This window comes from Selaginella moellendorffii, unplaced genomic scaffold, assembly GCF_000143415.4.
Source record: "Selaginella moellendorffii unplaced genomic scaffold, v1.0 SELMOscaffold_5, whole genome shotgun sequence".
Taxonomy (NCBI): domain Eukaryota; kingdom Viridiplantae; phylum Streptophyta; class Lycopodiopsida; order Selaginellales; family Selaginellaceae; genus Selaginella; species Selaginella moellendorffii.
In genome coordinates, this window is record NW_003314266.1 from 657,246 (window position 1) to 676,015 (window position 18,770).

The 18,770-nt window shown below is 46.3% G+C and overlaps 2 protein-coding genes across 2 annotated transcripts; one reads left to right on the plus strand and one right to left on the minus strand.

The window, feature by feature from the left end:
• Positions 1–9,125: 9,125 nt before the first annotated feature.
• LOC112344612 (pentatricopeptide repeat-containing protein At4g02750-like) lies at positions 9,126–10,490 on the minus strand. Its single transcript, XM_024669684.1, has one exon. The coding sequence runs from the start codon at positions 10,488–10,490 to the stop codon at positions 9,126–9,128; it is 1,365 nt and encodes a 454-aa protein (XP_024525452.1).
• A 4,520-nt stretch (positions 10,491–15,010) lies between these two features.
• On the plus strand, positions 15,011–18,545 carry LOC112344613. The gene is made up of 11 exons (XM_024669685.1): positions 15,011–15,508; positions 15,699–15,812; positions 15,876–16,139; positions 16,197–16,370; positions 16,423–16,704; positions 16,748–16,897; positions 16,952–17,158; positions 17,247–17,494; positions 17,548–17,713; positions 17,767–18,066; positions 18,122–18,545. Exons 1-11 carry the CDS (start codon positions 15,011–15,013, stop codon positions 18,344–18,346), a joined length of 2,628 nt encoding a protein of 875 aa, XP_024525453.1. The 3' UTR covers positions 18,347–18,545.
• The last annotated feature ends 225 nt before the right edge of the window (positions 18,546–18,770 follow it).

Genomic DNA, 18,770 nt, shown 5'->3' on the forward strand with positions numbered 1-18,770 from the left:
AGCCTCGTGCATAAATATAGCTATTTACACTGCAAGGGCTTCCCTTTTAGTAGGCGTCTTTCTTCCACGCCTCGCATCGTCGTGCACCGTCCATGGAATAGGATTCACCGACGACGAAGAAACATCTATAGTCTCTTCGACCATACCCAAGAGCGCACATTTTCCCATGAGTATTTGCCAGTCCGAACGACGCTCTATACTTCGATGTTCCTCGCAGATCACGAAGAACAAACTTGGCGAAGAAACCGGCGGCTGGGTCGGCGACCAAAGTTCTCCGTTGCATATGCGTAACAGTTCCACGAGTCTTGAAGCCTTCCATCGAGGGTGCAAGCCGAGGGGATTATGAGACTGTCCGGAATTCAAAACCATCGCACGAAACGTCTCCCTGGTATCAGAGAGTTCGACGACACGGATTCTCTCTAGTCCATGGACTGGAAGATGTTCTCCGCAACATCAACGCTAGCAAAGGCATCGAAGATTGCGTTCCGAGAGATTACATTGCGATGTGGCATATGATGAAAAGTAAAGCTTGCATAATCTAGAGTTTAAGGCAAATGCTGTGACTATTGTGTTCTAGGATAAAACATACTGTTGCGGCGTTGAATCAAAGATTTTCTTGGCGTCAACTAATCTTCCAAGATGTGCGTAAGCCGCAGTAATTGACGACACCAAATCTCTCTGTGGCATCCTGTCGAAGAGAAAGCTCGGGATCTAAAGCTCCCGCTCATGGGAGTAGGCCGTAATCATCGTGTTCCAGGCGATCACGTCTCTCTTGGGCGCGATCTCAAAGAACCTGAGAGCGAGGCCCAACTCGACGTCGTGGACGAGCGATCCGCGCATGGTGTTCCACCACTGCGGCATTCTCTCCAAGAACAATCGCGCGCAAGGAGGGAATCGCCCTCCTTTCGGGCATAGCACTCCACGACATGACGTTCCTGCGAGCCGGTTGCCTGGGACAGTGCCCTGGCCTGCCGGATGTTGCCGTTTTTCACGCTGCCATGGATCATCACATTCCACGAGAAGACGTTCTTGGCGTGGACATACATTTGGACGAGACGGTTGGCGAGGTACGTGTTGATGGTGGATGGATCGCCTTGCGAGCCGAGGTGGATCCTCCTCCCTCTTATTTTTAAACACACCTAAAATCACGTCTCTCACGTCACGCATTGCCTCGATCACGATGCGTATCCCTCCACGATGGAGTCTTTGGAAGTGGCAGTGGACTTGAGGCATTGGTTTGCCACAGTGTTTCCTCAAAGGGGTGCAAGGATTTCTCGATAATGTGGAAAAGAAAAGAAAAGCCCAGCCTTGGACAACTCAGATCTTCTTCTAAATCAAGAAAAGTTACATCTGGAAAGTGAAAGCTCACACGACAATGAAGTTTTTTATTCTTCCTTGCAAGATTCAAAGACAATTCTTTTGAGTTCAAAACTCTTGGAATTTCACGAACACACACAAACCAGTTATCATGGATGTGATGATCAAACTTTATGTCATTTCCGATCCAAAGTCAGCATTTATACTAACATAAAAAGTATTTTGCTTAGATAAAAACATCTTAAATAGAGGAGTAGAGATTGAGTTGGTCTTATAAGTCTATTTTTGAACAAATTTAATTAATATGAATACTTAATTAAAACCAATAATATAAATTTCTCTTGTGAGTGGATGGAATATGGAAAGGGAATACAAAAAATATGCATATCACTTAGCCCAAAAACCTTAGTTTATATATAGAAATAAGTGGTTTAGATTGAAATCAATCCAATGGTTACTAAAATCCCATTATACTAATATTAGTATATGGCATCGTAGCTGTACACTTGGCCCTTATATCATTCCCTCCTCTCGGAATAATAGAAGATCATTAGGGTTCTTTTATAGATGGGCTGGGATCTAGAAGAACGTTAAGAGGAGGCATTAGCGGATCTATAGGTGGTATTAACTACTCTTGATCCCTTTGTATGAAGTGTTTTAACTGCTGCACATGCACAATCTCTAGAGGATCGGCCTACTGGACGTCATGCCAAACTTCATAAACTTGTGGTCCAACTTGCCACAATACCCGATATAGTCCTTTCTATTGAGCAAGAAGCCCCTTAGATAAACCACGTATCATAAAATGAGGAAAACAGACTAACACCAAGTCATCTACTTTGTACTCCACAAGTGGATGATGACAGGATTTGTAGCACTGTTATTGTCCCACTTGCATACGGCCTAAGTGTTCGGTAGACTCTTCTCGGACAAGTGGAATAATGCTCGTCAAATACTAATCCCACGACCTAGCATTGGCAGCTCATGGCAATTACAAAGGTAAACCCAGCTCTATTGGTAATATTGGATTATGACCATATAGGAGTTTATATGGTGAAGCACCAATAAAACTCTGCACCCTTGTAACATATGCATACTGAAGAGACAACAAATAACCATCCCAATCCAAATGTTGAAAGTTCACATACTTTGCAATCATCCATTTGAACGTCTGAATAAGTCGTTCCACCAGACTGTCTGATTGTGGATGATAAGCACTTGTGAAAGTGTTGCGTATCTCCAACCAAAATGTCAAAACATGAAATGCCTTAGTCATAAATATGGGACCATTATCCGAAAAATTCTGCTCTAGACAAGAATGCTGGAACACCACTTGATTGAGTAGGAAGTATCCAATAGCAATTGTAGAGGCACTAGCAAAAGCATCAACTTCCATCCAACAAGTCAAGTAGTCAGAAGCAATAATAACATACTCATTGCTAACAGTCGACCGTGGAAAAGGTCTCATAAGATCAAACGCCACCAACTCAAATGGACGAAAAACTACACTTGACTCCAACCGTCCTTCTGCAGCATGAGGGGGAGTATTACGAACTTGACACCAAACGTAGCTACACATATACTAGATAATATCATGTCACATCTTTGGCCAATAGAAAGACTTGCGCAACTTCTCAGTTACATGACAATGTCCTATATGCCCACCTAGAATAGGAGAATCATGGTAGGCATGGAGAAACCATGGAATAAAGACAAAAGGCACCACCAGCTGTAAATGATCATCAAGATCTGTCCCCACAAAATAAAGAATGCCGTTTTCAAAGTGATATAAATGCCGGAAAGGCAAGTCATCAGCAAGTGATGTAGGATTCTCAAACCCATCTCGAAGCCTTCGAATCCACGGCTCAATCTTTTGAGCCTTGTGAACTTCATCAAGAGAAGATAGATCTTGTTTTGCACCTTGTGGACACTGAATGTCAAGTACAGCAATTGTTGACGCAACAGAATCCTCGTTTAGAAAATCCACAAATGCTGGAACAACAGACTCATTAAAAACATGAGAGGAGATTGGAGAAGGAAGAGGAGCTCGAGAAAGGGTATCAGCATTAGCCATAGAACTCCTTGGGCGATGAACAACATCAAAATCATATATCTGAAGCTTCAAAGCCCACTAAGCAATATGACCAACCAGGTTCTTTCGTTTCAATAATGAAGTAACGGTAGCATGGTCACCTTCAAGTAACGTCTGAGAACTATGTAGATATATATGAAGTTTCTCGAAACCCCAGACTATTGCTAAACACTTATTCTCTATTGTGGAGTATTTTACCTCCACTGGTTGTAATATATGGCTTATATATATAATAGGATGGCGCTAACCAAGCACACTCAAGTGTAAGACACAAAATCCCTAGGCCCCAAAGTGGAGCCGAAAGGGTGCCATGTGGTAGTGACCGAAGCAAAAGCCAAACGAGTGTAACACGTTTGGACTAAAAGCTCCGACTCGAAAGGTTGAGAGCGGGAGTGGAACTCCCAACAAAGTGCTCGAAGAATGAGCACGAAGCGAGCAATAAGCAAGGCTCTAAAAAGGGACCCAAAAAGGACCAACACATGACACGTGGAGGAGTCCGAGATGGACCGAGACGGAGTCCGAGATGGAGTCTGAGAAGGAGTCCGAGATGGAGTCCGAGAAGGAGTTCGAGATGGAGTCCGAGATGGAGTCTGAGATGGAGTCCGAGGTGGAGTCTAAGATGGACCGAAACGGAGCCCAAGATGGAGTTTGAGATGGACCGAGAAGGAGTCCGAGATGGAGTCCGAAATGGAGTTCGAGATGGACCTGAGATGGAGTCCGAGATGGACCCAAGATGGAGTCCGAGAAGGACCCGAGATGGACTCCGAGGTCGAGACCGAGACCGAGACCGGGACCAGGACCGAGACCAGGACCGAGACTGAGACCGAGATCGGGACCAAGACCGAGACCGAGACCGAGACCGAGATCGGGACCGAGACCGAGATCGGGACGGAGACCGAGACTGAGGCCAAGGCTGAGACTGAACCCAAGCCCGAGTCCGAGTTTAGGTCCGAGTCCGAGTCCGAGTTCGAGTTCAAGTCCGAGTTCGAGTCCGAGAGGGTGAAAGCCCAAAGCGTTCATCTCCCAGACCCTGGGGGGTTTGGTGAGCTCCAAAAGTATAGTAGGGGGAGGATTGTAGTGGAGCCAGTTTGGCCAGGAAAGGCCAGTTTGGCTAGGAAGGCTATACCCAGTGTTGGGTGATGAGCTACCCACTGGGAAGTTCAAGACTAGAGTGAACATGGACCGACAAGTGGGGTAGCTTGGTGAAGTGTTCAAGAGCCAGCTCTAGTTCCCCCGGAAGATCGACTGGCCGATGCTCCCAGTTCAAGTGTGGGTGGCACTACCTACTTGGATACCAAGTGTGGCTTAACGGAACCTCACTCTAAGCCCACGGCTAGAGCACCTAAAGGCGGAAGGTGGGGAGAGTACCCATGAAGGCCGTGTAGGGCCACGGTATTCCAAAATATTGTCCCAAAGTCTCAGACTGTGGAAAGGAAGAAGAGTAGCCCTGTGGTGTGGTGACCAAGGACACAGTCACACAATGAGGAAGTCCTAGAGGACAGTGAGACTTAGTGGTCAGGCTCATGGGCCTTGATCTAGTGGCAGTGTTGGCGAACATGGCCCAAGACAGAAAGGGACTTGGTGGGGACCGGAAAGGGGATATTGGGGAAGACTATTCCCCATGTCTAGAGGCATCCTAAAGATGTTAAGGAGTGGATCTAGGATGATCACTCATGGATGGATGGCCCAGCCTTTGAGAGACGAAACTGTGATGTAGGTGGTGTTAGACCACCGATGTGACCAAGGTGAATATGCATGGCCTTAGCGTAACGGGCCGATATGACGGTGGTACCTTGGGGTGTCAATCATGGGTTTGGACACGTGAAGCACTTGGACCAAGTGCAAAGGTTGAGTGGCGGGGATGCCATTCTCGGGGCTAGCAAGCCCAAGTCCGAAATAGGACTTATGAAGGTTGTGAGTGAGACTCCTCCAAGTGGTTGGAGGTGTGGTTAAGTGACTAAAGTAAAATGGAAAATTTAATCACTTACATTAGGCTCTTTTGCATTAATACACCTCCAAGACTAATATCAAAAACATCCACGCGCAAAATAAAAGGTTAAGTGTAATCAAGATATGCCAAAACTTGAGGAGTCATCAATAGCTTTTTGAGATCCACGAATGCCTGCTCACAATCTAAAGACCAGATGAAAGATGATGTTGATGACTTCAACAACACTCGCAATGGTGTAGTGCGATAAAAAAGATGGTCCACAAAACGACTGAGATACTACACCTTACCCAAAAAGTGTTGCACATCATTCACACACTTTGGAGTAGGGAACTTTAAAACAGCCACAAGTTTGTTAGGATTAACTTGCAAACCCTCACGAGAAATACGATACCCAAGATAAGTTGTGTCCTTGGACCCAAACACGAACTTCGACCACTTCAACTTTAAACCAATGTCCCGTAGCCGATTCAACATTTTACAAACATCATGAACATGCTCCTCCCATGTCCCCTCCGAGTGGATCAAGACATCATTAATGAAGTCAGCAGTCACCTCCGGCATATCATAAAAAACCTCGTCCATCATCCACTGAAAAGTTGCTGAAGCATTGTTCAAACCAAACGGCATCACCAAGAACAATAGCAACATCAACCTCCATTGGAACAGAACCATCACCCATAGGAAGTGGAACTGAAAGATGTGCAGTAAGAAGTGGAAAAAGCAACATTTCATAACGTTGTGCCAAGTGAAGAGCATTGTCAAGGTTGGTGAGAGCAAGTGCATGCACAAGTCCAACAAAATATTGATGAAGTGCTGCCCACAACACTCCTAGCTTGATCCGCTCTAATATATTTAGCTCCACACGAAGCAATATGTTTTGAAAATGAACGCCAAATTGCATCACTGACTTAGATGGCCCTTAACGGAGACGATGCAATTGCTAGAAGGCATCAACACAATCGTCGACATGTCCAAATGCACGTTTGAAGATGTCTGGAAGAACACTCCAATCCCCACGAGTGGCTACACTCAAACCATTGTACCACTGTGGCAATCACCATGAAGTGATCAAACCAATGGTACATGTCATCCCCAGGATTCTTGCAAAAGAACTCCAGCCGAATAAGAGGATTGGCACCAAGAGTAGGAGGAGTTATACCACGTGCCGTGAATGCAACTATTAACTAAGTTTGGTTGTTCAATTGCAAGCACATAGCATCAAGCAATTGTACCAACTGTTACTCTAGAATCAAAGGAGGAGATTGTTGATTTGCTATGAAAATGAAGGAAAAGGAAGAGCAAAAGAAGAGAAATGACAAAAATCTAGAAGGAAAGGGAGATCTAGACAATGTAAAAAGTTAGATCTAAACCAAAATTTTAAAAGGAAAGAACAAAAGAAAGGAAATTGAAAAAACTAAATTTAGACAGTGCAAAAGCTATATTTAAACTAAAATCCTAAATCCAAACACTCCTCAGGGACAATGAAAAGTGCCCCTCACCTCCACCAATATGAGTGCATAGAATATGGAAAGGGAATATAAAAAATATGCATATCACTTAGTTTATATATAGGAGCAAATGGTTCGAATTGAAACCAATCTGACAGCTATTAAAATCCCACTATGCTAATATTAGTATATGGCATCATAGTTGTACACTTGCCCTCACACTCCTAAATTTGTTATTCAAATTTTTAACATTATTTTAATCATGTTCAATTGTGATATATATATATAGCTTTTGGTAGTTTTTATACATGTAAATATGTTAAGAACTTTACTTGCAATATCCCAAGGTACATATGCGATTTTTAATTAACATGAATTAATTTGATCTATATTTATTTTTTATTATAGGTTTAAAGGAAAATATTTAATATTCTATAAACATTATTTGTTTAAATTTAATTTAAGTTTTTATTAGCTAAAGAAACACTAATTATTATATAGATGTGGATATACCTCGGATATTCATAAATATTCTAGAATTTCTACTTATTTAACTTTGGATTAACATCCTTATTGCTTCAAAATTCTAAGGGTAAACTCTCCATCAATAATTTGAAATATGGTTGTTATCAAGAGACAAATGCAAAAACAAAATCATAGTTGAACTATTTACTATACATTTTCATTGGGGAGTCTGGTAATGGGAAGAAAAGGCATATCATGGTGTTTACAATCCAAGAACTTTTCAATTCTTCTCTAGTTTTCTTCATGTAAACTTCTTAAATTGATCAACATATGATACCAAGGTTTAAAATTTAGAAAATTCTTGGCAACAATCCCTTTTATAGAATCACCACAAATTTGGAGCTGGTAACATTGTGTTTTCTTTTTGTCACTTCTCACGAAACCTGGACAACATCCAAGAGAGAACAAATAAAGATCCAAATCATCAGCATTTAATATGAAACACATGCTAAGGTAAACTCTTTTTGTATCACTCATAAAAAGGAAATACAAGTAGATTGCATAGATTTCAATACATGGGTTCAAAAAGGCATGAAAAAGCCTGTTGGATATAATAAAGATCTAACTCGTAGTTCACAAGTGCACCAGCTGGTGGAACTCCCACTGCTCCACCTTCAAGAGGAACAAGTGTCTTAAAAACCTGTGGAGCTGGGAAGCATAAGGTATAGGATGCAAGTCCTGGACCATTCAAAACAAGGCCACCATATCCAACCCCTGTGAGAATTGGAGAATTTCTCTAGATTGCATTTGGGCCCAAAGGGCAAATCCCAAATGAAACAAGCTGAATGGGCCTTCCACCCCGTGCTCTAGCTCCAGCTCTGCCCCTGCCATAGACCAAAGCCAACATAGCGATAGTTCCATTAGCTCTCTCGTTGAACCTTTTGAGACCGATATAGAGCTTGTAGCGAGGATAGTTTGGTCCAAGGAAGATCACAGCTCACTCATGAAGATTCTTGGGCATCTAGGATGTTGCAATCTCGATGACAATAGCTCTGTAGGTTCTCAAAGCCGTAACATCGAGAGGAAGAATAAAACTTTGGCCACGGACTAGCATTGTTATATCGAGCTTTTAAAAGTCCCCCCCGAAATCTGGCTTGTAGCTAAGAACTATCGTCACCATGAACAATCCACCTACTTGTGCATCAAAAGCAGCTCCCACCTTTAACTGAGCTTGCCCATAGGGGTTATATAGAAGTTCCCTTGCTATGATCTTTCCTCACATGAAATCACAGAGGAACTTCCTGTTTCCCAATGCCCACCTGAAACCATTGACGTTAGAAGCATCCAGGTTAGAAGCATTCTTGGTTGCTCACCTGGAGAAAGATTTGGCATTGGGAGCTGTTCTGATGATCAAGTCGCTTGGGCTGTAGAGCTCTTGATTTTCCTCCTCGCCTGTGAGCAAGGCAAACAAGCTTCTGCTCAACAGCTCTTGTTGTGCGCTCATCGATCATGACTTGACGTGGAGTAACGACGACGCTCTCATTTCATGCCTCACAACAAAAAATCACAGCCATGAGGGGAGAAAAAGAGGGCAATCGGGGAGGAAGGAAAGAGGGCACTCACCCAGCATCGAGCCTTCTCGTGCTTCTCCTTGCTCTCCCATGCTTAACAGTTGTTTTCTCGTTCACGCCCTAGGGCACAACATTATATTTATCATGACCAAATGTGAAATGCAATCAAGATATAATTCACCAGAACGAACTCTTTCCAATTTGTGTGTGGATTTATAGATGAAATACACAGATGGCTAGCTTAAGGTAAACTGTTGAGAGAAAGTTGGCCAAACCATTCCTCAAAATAAAAGCACATAAGAGGAGAAGTTTTCCGGCTCCAGCTCCATGAGCTTCTCCACGGCCATTCTCCCACGCCTCGCATCGTCGTGCATTTTGGATGCGCCCAACATGACAGTCCATGGAATAGGATTCACAGTCGATGACGAAGAAACCAGAAAATCAGTAGTTTCTTCCACCATACTCAAGAGGCCGCATTTTCCCATGAGATCCACCACGCAAAACAAGTGTTCGCCAGTCTGAACGATGCCAAAGTCCTGCGTTGCATATGTGTAGCAGTTCCAAGAGTCCTGAAGCCTTCCATCGACGCTGCAAGCTGAGAGGATTGCGAGAAGCGTCACACTGTCCGGAGAGAAACCATTCAAAACCATCGCACGAAACGTTTCTCTGGCCATACAACCGTGACCCCAGTGAGAATATCCGGATATCAGAGAGTTCCATGACACGGAATCTCTCTCGTCCATGGACTGGAAGATATTATCAGTCATCTCTACAAATCCAGCGCTAGCATACGCACCCAAGATTGCGTTCCAAGAGATTACATTGCGATGTGGCATCCGGTCAAACATAAATCTTGCATAATCCAAATGCCCATTTGAGGAAAATGCTGCGACTATTGTATTCCACGATAAAACACACTGTTGCGGCGTTAAATCGAATATTTTCTTTGCGTCAACTAATCTTCCAAGATGTGCGTAAGCAGCAGTAATGGTGCTCCACGACACCAAATCTCTCTGCGGCATCCTGTCGAAGAGAAAGCTCGCGAACTGGAGCTCCCGCTCATGGGAGTAGGCCGTAATCATCGTGTTCCAGGCGATTACGTCTCTCTCGGGCGCGATCTCAAAGAAGCTGCGAGCGAGGCCCAACTCGCCATCGTGGACGAGCGATCCGAGCATGGCGTTCCACGGAACGACACTCCACTGCGGCATTCTCTCAAAGAACAATTGTGCGAGGCGGGAATCGCCCTCCTTTCGGGCATAAGCGCTCACCATCGTCGTCCACGACACGACGTTCCTGCGATCCATTGCCTCGAACAGCGCCCTGGCCTGCCGGATGTCGCCGTTTTCCACGCTGCCATAGATCATCACATTCCACGAGAAGACGTTCTTTGCGTGGATCTCGTCAAAAGCTTCCCGGGATTCCTGCAAATGCCCACACTGGGCATACATTTGGACGAGATGGTTCGCGAGGTACGTGTTGGTGGTGGATGGATCGCCTTGTGAGTCGAGGAGCTCACGGTGAATCCTCCTCCCCTCTCTCACGTCTCTTCCGATGCCACACTGCCTCAATCTCGATGCGTAGCTCTCCACGATGGAGTGCTTGGAAGTGGCAGTGGACTTGAGGCATTGCTTGAGCACTCTCTTCATCCATGGACGCAAATACGAAAATAGGTTCTAACCACTATTTTCCTCTATGAATCAAAGTTGACGAAAGTCAACGGAATGTGAAAATCAAGTCTATGACCAAATTGAAATCACCCTCGCATATCTCGTTCCCTGATGATTCTACAAAGTTTTGGCCAGCCGCTGCATAGCTCGAAAGTGAAGCGACGTCGATGGCATGACAAGGGGCCAGTCCTTCTCCGGGATTTACCCCAAGCTGCAAGTGTCCTATACTGCAGGAGGTCATACTCGATGAGACTGTTCACCTTGCCCACGGAAAGCTTGTTGCAGAGCGTCATGTAGGGCGTAATACCGTCCTTGTGTTTCACCAAGGTGGACACTACGGCCTTCCAATCGTCCTTGGTCCAGCACGGCTTGCTAGGCTTGTTGGCAGGGAGGGCCTCTGGAAAGCAAGCAAGCCGGACCTCCAAACAGCAGCTTGAGAGAAGCGAGGCCTTCACAGCCTCCCATGACTCAATGCTCCCAGCAGCTCTGGCTAGTAAGCCCATCCGTCCACCCATATGGCTGTATATGTCCTTCCACAACTCGTCAGACACTCCATCAGAACCCGTCGGTAGGAGCGTCTCAAAGAACTGGCGAGCTTCCGCTTCACGCAAATCGCCTACGTGTAAAGTGTCCGCTCGGAGGCTGCCTTTGTAGGCCGCAAGCCAAGTCCCAAAGAAGTTCTCCGAGGATGCCAGCACCACATTCATGATGTGCTCCTGCTTCGTCACCATCACAAAGAAAGCGAGCAGCTGGTCGAGCTCTTTCTTGGTCGCTGGATCTGTGGTCCAAGTGCACAACCAGCTGGCCTCATCCAGAACGATCGTCGGATAGACCTTAGCATAGTCCCCGCCACCTTTCAGAACCAGGCTATTACAAGAGACACCGTAGGACTTGATAGCTGCAAGGACGGTCGTCTGCCTTGTCCATCTGGTCCTTGAGAACACTCCAGCTTTCCAGCTCGGCGGGTAAAAAGCTGGACTTGAACAGTCGGGCAACACCCCTCGGAGAAATCGAGCCGCGCATGTCAGCGGGATACTCACCCTCACCTTGCCTCCGCAGGAGGGCACTCCCCGAATCCTTCGGTCCACTCACCACAACTAAGTTGCCTCCCGTTACCGAGTCACCTACAGCGGCTACAGCCCATTCAGCGCCGCGAGCTCGTTTTCCCTGGTGAAAACTATCCGCCCCTGATTGAAGTTCGCCACGCTCGAGGAGAAGCGCCTCAGCATCTTCGAAGCCATAGCTAAACCTTTTTACACTGCAAGGGTAGTAGGCGTGGAGGCAAAGAAACACGGGCCTTTCTTCCACGCCTCGCATCGATGGAATAGGATTCACCGTCGACGACGAAGAAAGTCTCTTCGACCATACCCAAGAGCGCACATTTTCGTATTCGCCAGTCCGAACGATGCCAAAGTTCTGCGTTGCATATGCGTAACAGTTCCACGAGTCTTGAAGCCTTCCATCGAGGGTGCAAGCCGAGGGGATTGCGAGACTGTCCGGAAAGAAACCATTCAAAACCATCGCACGAAACGTCTCCCTGGTATCAGAGAGTTCGACGACACAGATTCTCTCTAGTCCATGGACTGGAAGATGTTCTCCGCAACATCAACAAAGCCAGCGCTAGCAAAGACACCGAAGATTGCGTTCCAAGAGAGTACATTGCTGATGAAAACTAAAGCTTGCATAATCTAGATGCCTGTTTAAGGCAAATGCTGTGACTATTGTGTTCCACGATAAAACATACTGTTGCGGCGTTGAATCGAAGATTTTCTTCACGTCAACTAATCTTCCAAGATATGCGTAAGCCGCAGTAACTGACGACACCAAATCTCTCTACGGCATCCTGTCAAAGTGAAAGCTCGGGATCTAAAGCTCCCGCTCATGGGAGTAGGCCGTAATCATCGTGTTCCAGGCGATCACGTCTCTCTTGGGCGCGATCTCAAAGAACCTGCGAGCGAGGCCCAACTCGACGTCGTGGACGAGCGATCCGCGCATGGCGTTCCACGGCACGACGCTCCACTGCGGCATTCTCTCCAAGAACAATGGCGCAAGGAGGGAATCGCCCTCCTTTCGGGCATAAGCGCTCACCATCGTCGTCCACGACATGACGTTCCTGCGATCCATTGCCTGGGACAGTGCCCTGGCCTGCCGGATGTCGCCGTTTTCCACGCTGCCATGGATCATCACATTCCACGAGAAGACGTTCTTGGCGTGGACATACATTTGGACGAGACGGTTGGCGAGGTACGTGTTGATGGTGGATGGATCGCCTTGCGAGCCGAGGCCCTCTCATTTTCAAACACACCTAAAATCACGTCTCTCACGTCACGCATTGCCTCGATCGCGATGCGTATCCCTCCACGATGGAGTCTTTGGAAGTGGCAGTGGACTTGAGGCATTGGTTTATGGAGTCTTTGGAAGTGGCAGTGGACTTGAGGCATTGGTTTGCCACGGTGTTTCCTCAAAGGGGCGCAAGGATTTCTCGATAATGTGGAAAAGAAAAGAAAAGCCCAGCCTTGGACAACTCAGATCTTCTTCTAAATCAAGAAAAGTTACATCTGGAAAGTGAAAGCTCACACGACAATGAAGTTTTTTATTCTTCCTTGCAAGATTCAAAGACAATTCTTTTGAGTTCAAAACTCTTGGAATTTCACAAACACACACAAACCAGTTTTCGTGGATGTGATGATCAAACTTTACGTCATTTCCGATCCAAAGTCAGCATTTATACTTGGGTAGACAATGGCATTAGATTGAAAGGCTGGCCAGCACTCTCAAGTTGTACCACGGCCAAAATGGAAGTGGTACCGATTAGACTCCTGGGAGTGGTGCAACAACAAAGCACGCCTTACCTTTGCAAAGAAACGACTCGCACAAAAACTGAAAAAAACCGGAGCCTCCTTTATACTCATTTGGATTGCAAGGCATTTGCCCGAGACAAACTTTAGAAACGACTTTGACTCCTCGCTGACCTTGATTTTTAAAATTGTGGCTTTGTCCGAAGGAGAGCTAGATCAATGATCTGGTACAGGGGTGAAGATAAAGCCCGACCATCAAATCCACAAAGTTTAGATTGAGGTGATGATAAACTAACCTTGGAAAAAGCCCACATAGTGAGCTTCCAAGTGTAAAGCTCTTACGCACCGAGGGAGCTGATTTGCGAGCTCCATACGGACAGTGCACAAATATCCAGGTTAGAAAAAATGCATTGTTATTATCATGGCGGCCATGATTCCATTTGTTGCTAGATTGCGGCTCGCAAGCGACCAACTTATACATGCCGTGCTAGTTTAATCTTGTAGATTCCAGGTCTTTTTCCCGCATTGCTTACAAGGCTTGCAATAGATCAGCAGCAAGATACAAGAAAAGTTGTGCATACAATGCACCTAAAAAGCCAAACCAGTGTAAGTTCCTGTAGAGAAGGGGAGAGGTCCCCTCCTTCCATTGATGGGTATAAAGAATTAGAGGTTTTAGCTGGTTGGCATACAGTTTTGCATGCCCAGCCATTACTTTATATGCACATATTCTGCTTCATAATATAGAATCCAAGCCCAGCAGCAGCGACAGAAGCAGGAACAGGAGCAGCATAGAAGCAAGGTGGTGGCAATTCATGAAATCACCAGGTGTTCCAGTGACCTTCATTTCTCATTCTGCTGGAGCCACAAGACATCTGAAAGGAGAAAGCCGACATCATTTTGCACGCAATATATAGTAAAGCTTGCTTGCTTGCATCATCATGCCCTCTGAGCTCGCGCTTTTGAGTTGAAAGATTCAAAGAAATCGTCGAAGTTGCTCACCAGCTTACCGAGAAAACTTTGAACTTGGGATGGAGTTTGATTTGATGGTAAGAGCTCCAAGAGGTGGCGTATAATATTGAAATGTCTTCGAAAATGTTCATTCCAAGGGAGGACATTCCTCCTTTCTTTTCATCCTTTTGGGATCGAGCTTGGTGAATCGAAATTCCCAAGAGCCATTTGATTTATCTTTTAGTCCTCCATCTAGAAAGCAAATGCCACTGGAACTCTCTCGTTACCCCCACTCCTTATAAATACATGGGCACCATTCCTGTTATCACAGGCGGCCACAAAGGGAAGAAAGGCAGTAACAGTGGGAGCAAAGTGCCGCTCCTCCTCCTTTCCTTTCTCATCTCATTGGGCAAACACCAGCCAAACAACGATCATGAGCCTCCCCTGAGTGGCAGCAGCGCGGACAATCGATTGTCTCACCACCAACACCACCACCATATTTAAGGCATCCTCCTCTCCGAGCTCTGATATTTCCGGCGTCTCGTCTGCTCCTCCCAAAGATATTTGAATTCCCCCGTGTGTTTTTCTTTGCAGCTTTCCAACAGCGTTGCGATCATGGTCTGGAATCTCTCTAGAGCAAAACAATAGCTGCATTGACTGAATCCTCTCCTCCTAGAGAGGAAAGTTTGGTTTTTGCTGCTGTGCTCGTAGAACAGGTCTTCAGGTTTAGAAAGGTTTAGTTCCTGCTACTCGATGGTGCAAACCGTTCATCTCCTCCTCGCTGTGCTCTTGCTCTTGTTTCCATTGCCTCCAGTTCTCGCTCATGATCAATTCAGAGGCAAAGATGCTGCTGCGGCTGTTCCAAAGAACTTGGTCCTTGACACTGACCTTGACGTGGAGGATGTTTTGGCAATTCTCTACATTCTCAAGCAAAACAGATCTCTTATAAATCTCAAGGCAAGTCTTTCTGCACACGGTTTTCTTGCATCATGTCTTGCGTATCACATTGATATCATTCTTGCAACCTGCAATGCTTTTGATAAAGAAGGTGGTTCTTCTGCTGCCTTGCAGGCAATCACCTTAGACTCAAATGCATGGGTAAATCCGGGTTTTGGAGTCAACATGGTATATGATCTCTTGTTCACCATGGGCCGGGATGACATCGCCATCGGTGTCGGAGGGGAGGGAGGCATCACACAAGATGGCACAATCCAGCCAAATGTTGGAGGCTATGTGCCAATTATTGATCAGGTAAAATGTCTCCTCTCAAATCTTCCATGCTCTCCTTTCTCTCTCCTTCTCCTTCTTTCCACTTCTTTTGTTTGGATGGAGCACCCACAAAGTGGAAGGTTGTTCCTTTCAGAAGAAACACAAAGTTCTTCTTGAGTTTTTCATTTCCTCCACTTCTTTTTGGTATAAACTACAGCTTATACTTTGGCAGATGCTTTACACCTGTGGGAGTTGTAGATACAGGCAAGCCATTCCACCAGGAAGAGGAGCGGGGAGCCTTGATGTGGACACGCATTATGGACTCAGAAGCCAGTTCTTACCTCAGGTAATATGCTTAAGTTCTTCCTCTTTCTCTTGTGGAACTAGAGAAAAGAATAACACTTGCAAGGGGGAGAGACACTACATCCCAGGGAAGCAAAGAAGCTCCCAGGAAGTTCTGCTCGAGGCATTGTCAACAGGATCAAACACAGTGCTGCTCACAGGATCCCACACAAATTTTGCACTGCTGCTCATGACACACCCAGAGGTCAAGAAGAACATCCAGCATGTCTACATCATGGGTGGTGGGGAGAGTGGCAATTTGTTCACTGGAACTGAGAGCAACCCAAGAGCCGAGTTTAACATCTTCGCAGACCCATTTGCTTCTTATCAGGTCCAAGATTATGTAGGGACTTTCATCTGTATTCTTAGTATATGGTGAAGCTTTCAGGTTTTTCACTCTGGGCTGGCTATAACTTTGGTCCCCTTGGAAGCAACTGATACTGTTCCAGTCACTCAGGAACTTATCACGGCTCTGGAAAGAAGCATGAACAGCCTCGAGGCAAACTATACATATCATATGCTCAGCATGCTCAAGCATATCTGGCCTGATGCCTTTTCTCAGGTGAAACGTTGTGTGCATATTTGCAGGAATTGTAATGTGATGTTTATGGCAGTATTTCTATCTCTGGGATTCATTCACATCAGCTATCGCAATATCGGGGATGCTCAATGGGCACGATGCTTCCAAAAACGAGTTTGGAACCATAGATCCAGCACTCGTAACTATTGTCACGTCCAACGAGCCTTACGGCGTCCGGGATGGCTCCAATCCTCTCTTTGAAACCAAAAGATGGCGGAAGTTTGGGCTCGAGAAGGGTGACGTCCACAGCGGCCACGTTCAGACGGGCTTGAGAGATCCATTCTGCTATGTTCCTCGGGGCGAAGGCATTTGCAAGGTACTTAGTTACATGCAATCCTCCTTTCACATTGGTTTTCTAGGATGGAAGGACGGTGATAACAAAGAACTGTAAAAGTGGTGGTGGGGTCTTGGTCCAGGTAGTAGGACGAGCAAAACTTTCATACGAGAACAATGAAAAGACTCACACGAGCAAGGTGCTCGACAAAGAATTCTACTCGAGCTTCATCAACGTAAGCATCTTAAGGTCTATCCTCTAATCGCTTTTCTCTTTCTTTTTCGTATAGGCACTAAACTCTCCACACCAGTCTGCTCGATTCACCTTCCAAAGGCAGACGCCGTCCATCCGAGAAAACCAGTACAGGGTCAACTCGAGCGGGCCCAAGAGACTTGGCAAAGGCAAGGCTTTGTTATTCGACATGGACATGAGCCCCGGAGATATTCTCACGCTCGTCTATCTCCTCAAGGTACCAAGGACAATCGTTGAACTCAAGGTGATTGCGATACCAAAGAAGGAAAAAAGAAAAAGAGAAAAGAGAAAGAAAGAGAAAGGAGCTAAAGTGGCAAAGTTTGATGAAACAGGCAATCACAGTGTCCGGCAATGGCTTTGCAAACGCGGCCTCGATCGATACGGTGTATGATGTGCTGGACATGATGGGAAGGGACGATGTGAGTGTGGGGATGGGAGCTCTCTTTGCTCGCGGCCAAGCTTACTCCAACGCCACTGGAGACTGTAAGTACAGGCGAGCGGTCCCTCAAGGCACTAGCGGCTTGCTCGACTCGGACACCCTCTACGGCCTTGCACGAAGCCTTCCTCGTAGTCCTCGAAGGTCCCAAAGTTATCCAAACCTTCTCCTTTTCTTCCTCATCTTCTACTGTTCAGGTACTCTGGGAGATCACAGCTCCAAACTTCAACCGAGGTGATCACCGACGCGTTGCGCGGCCTGGGCGGATCCGCAAAGCTCACGGTCGTCGCCGGGGGCCCTGTTACAAACCTGGCGGAGTTTCTTACCGCGACGAGGAACCAAGCTCTCAAAGATCTCATCGAGGTGACGTCCAAGGCTTCTTTCCCTTTGATCTCGCATTCACAGGCTTTTACCAGGAAGTCTACGTGCTGGGCGGATCCATCTCGCGCCCCGGCAACGTTTTCACCGTGGAGGAGAACTCCAAAGCCGAGTTTAACATGTTCCTGGACCCGCTCGCAGCCGAGATAGTTCTTTGTTCCGGTCTGAGAGTGACGCTGCTGCCCCTGGATGTGACGGAGAAAGTATCCCCCGAGAAGGCCTTCCTTAACCATCTGAGATCCCGGCACCGGCACCGGACACCCGAGTCCTGTCTAGTCCACAAGCTGCTACGCACTGTCCATGAGCTCAAGACGAAGAACCCGGCCTACGTCCATGCAGTACGTCCCATCTGTTCTATCTTTTCTTCCCTGAATCTGTTCTTGCGTTGTCCAGGCCAATCCTCTGGGTGAAGTAGTGGCGGCTGCAGTCGCTGTGAACTCCACAGCTCTGGGTGTTGTGTCGAAAGAAGTGGCCATAACTGTCGAGGCAACGGGTGACGTCTCTCGGGATGGATGGACCAGAGTTGACGAGCACGGATGCACTGTTCGCATCGTTGAAAAGATCAACCGGACAGCACTGGATTTTCAAGTTGCCAGTGCACTAACAGCTCCAGCGTAGATTGATCTACTCGCTCAAAACAAATCTGATCAGAACCTGCTACACAAATACCTGGAGAAGTTACTGAACAGTGAGTAAAAGGGGGCAATTCGCTTCCTCCCAGTTCACAGAACCTTAAAAGTCAGAACTTTGTACAACAAAAGGAGTGCCTTCCCAAATCCTCAAAGATCTCAATGAAAAACACAAGCGAAACAGGGTACCTGCTGCTTTTCAGCCGGCTTGCTACCATATCTCCATCTCCATTCACCAGAGCGCCACACAGATCTTTGGTTCCATCTGTAAACCACGGACCATCTCCTCAAGCGTCTGAGTCCAAGCGTCACCTGCAAAACAAAATGGTGAGATGCTATCAAGACCAATTAAAGAGAAAACGAACCATCCCGAAGAAAGACGTCAATGTTGAGCTGCTGTGCGAGTACCAATC

What these genes read in the sequence shown, in the direction of transcription:
- LOC112344612 (XM_024669684.1), bottom strand. Translation starts at nt 10,490, where the DNA reads ATGAAGAGAGTGCTCAAGCAATGCCTCAAGTCCACTGCCACTTCCAAG.
- LOC112344613 (XM_024669685.1), top strand. Translation starts at nt 15,011, where the DNA reads ATGGTGCAAACCGTTCATCTCCTCCTCGCTGTGCTCTTGCTCTTGTTT. An exon ending in TCTACTCGAGCTTCATCAAC is followed by an intron (nt 16,898 to 16,951) that starts GTAAGCATCTTA and finishes TTTTTCGTATAG; the next exon opens with GCACTAAACTCTCCACACCA. An exon ending in CTCTCAAAGATCTCATCGAG is followed by an intron (nt 17,714 to 17,766) that starts GTGACGTCCAAG and finishes GGCTTTTACCAG; the next exon opens with GAAGTCTACGTGCTGGGCGG.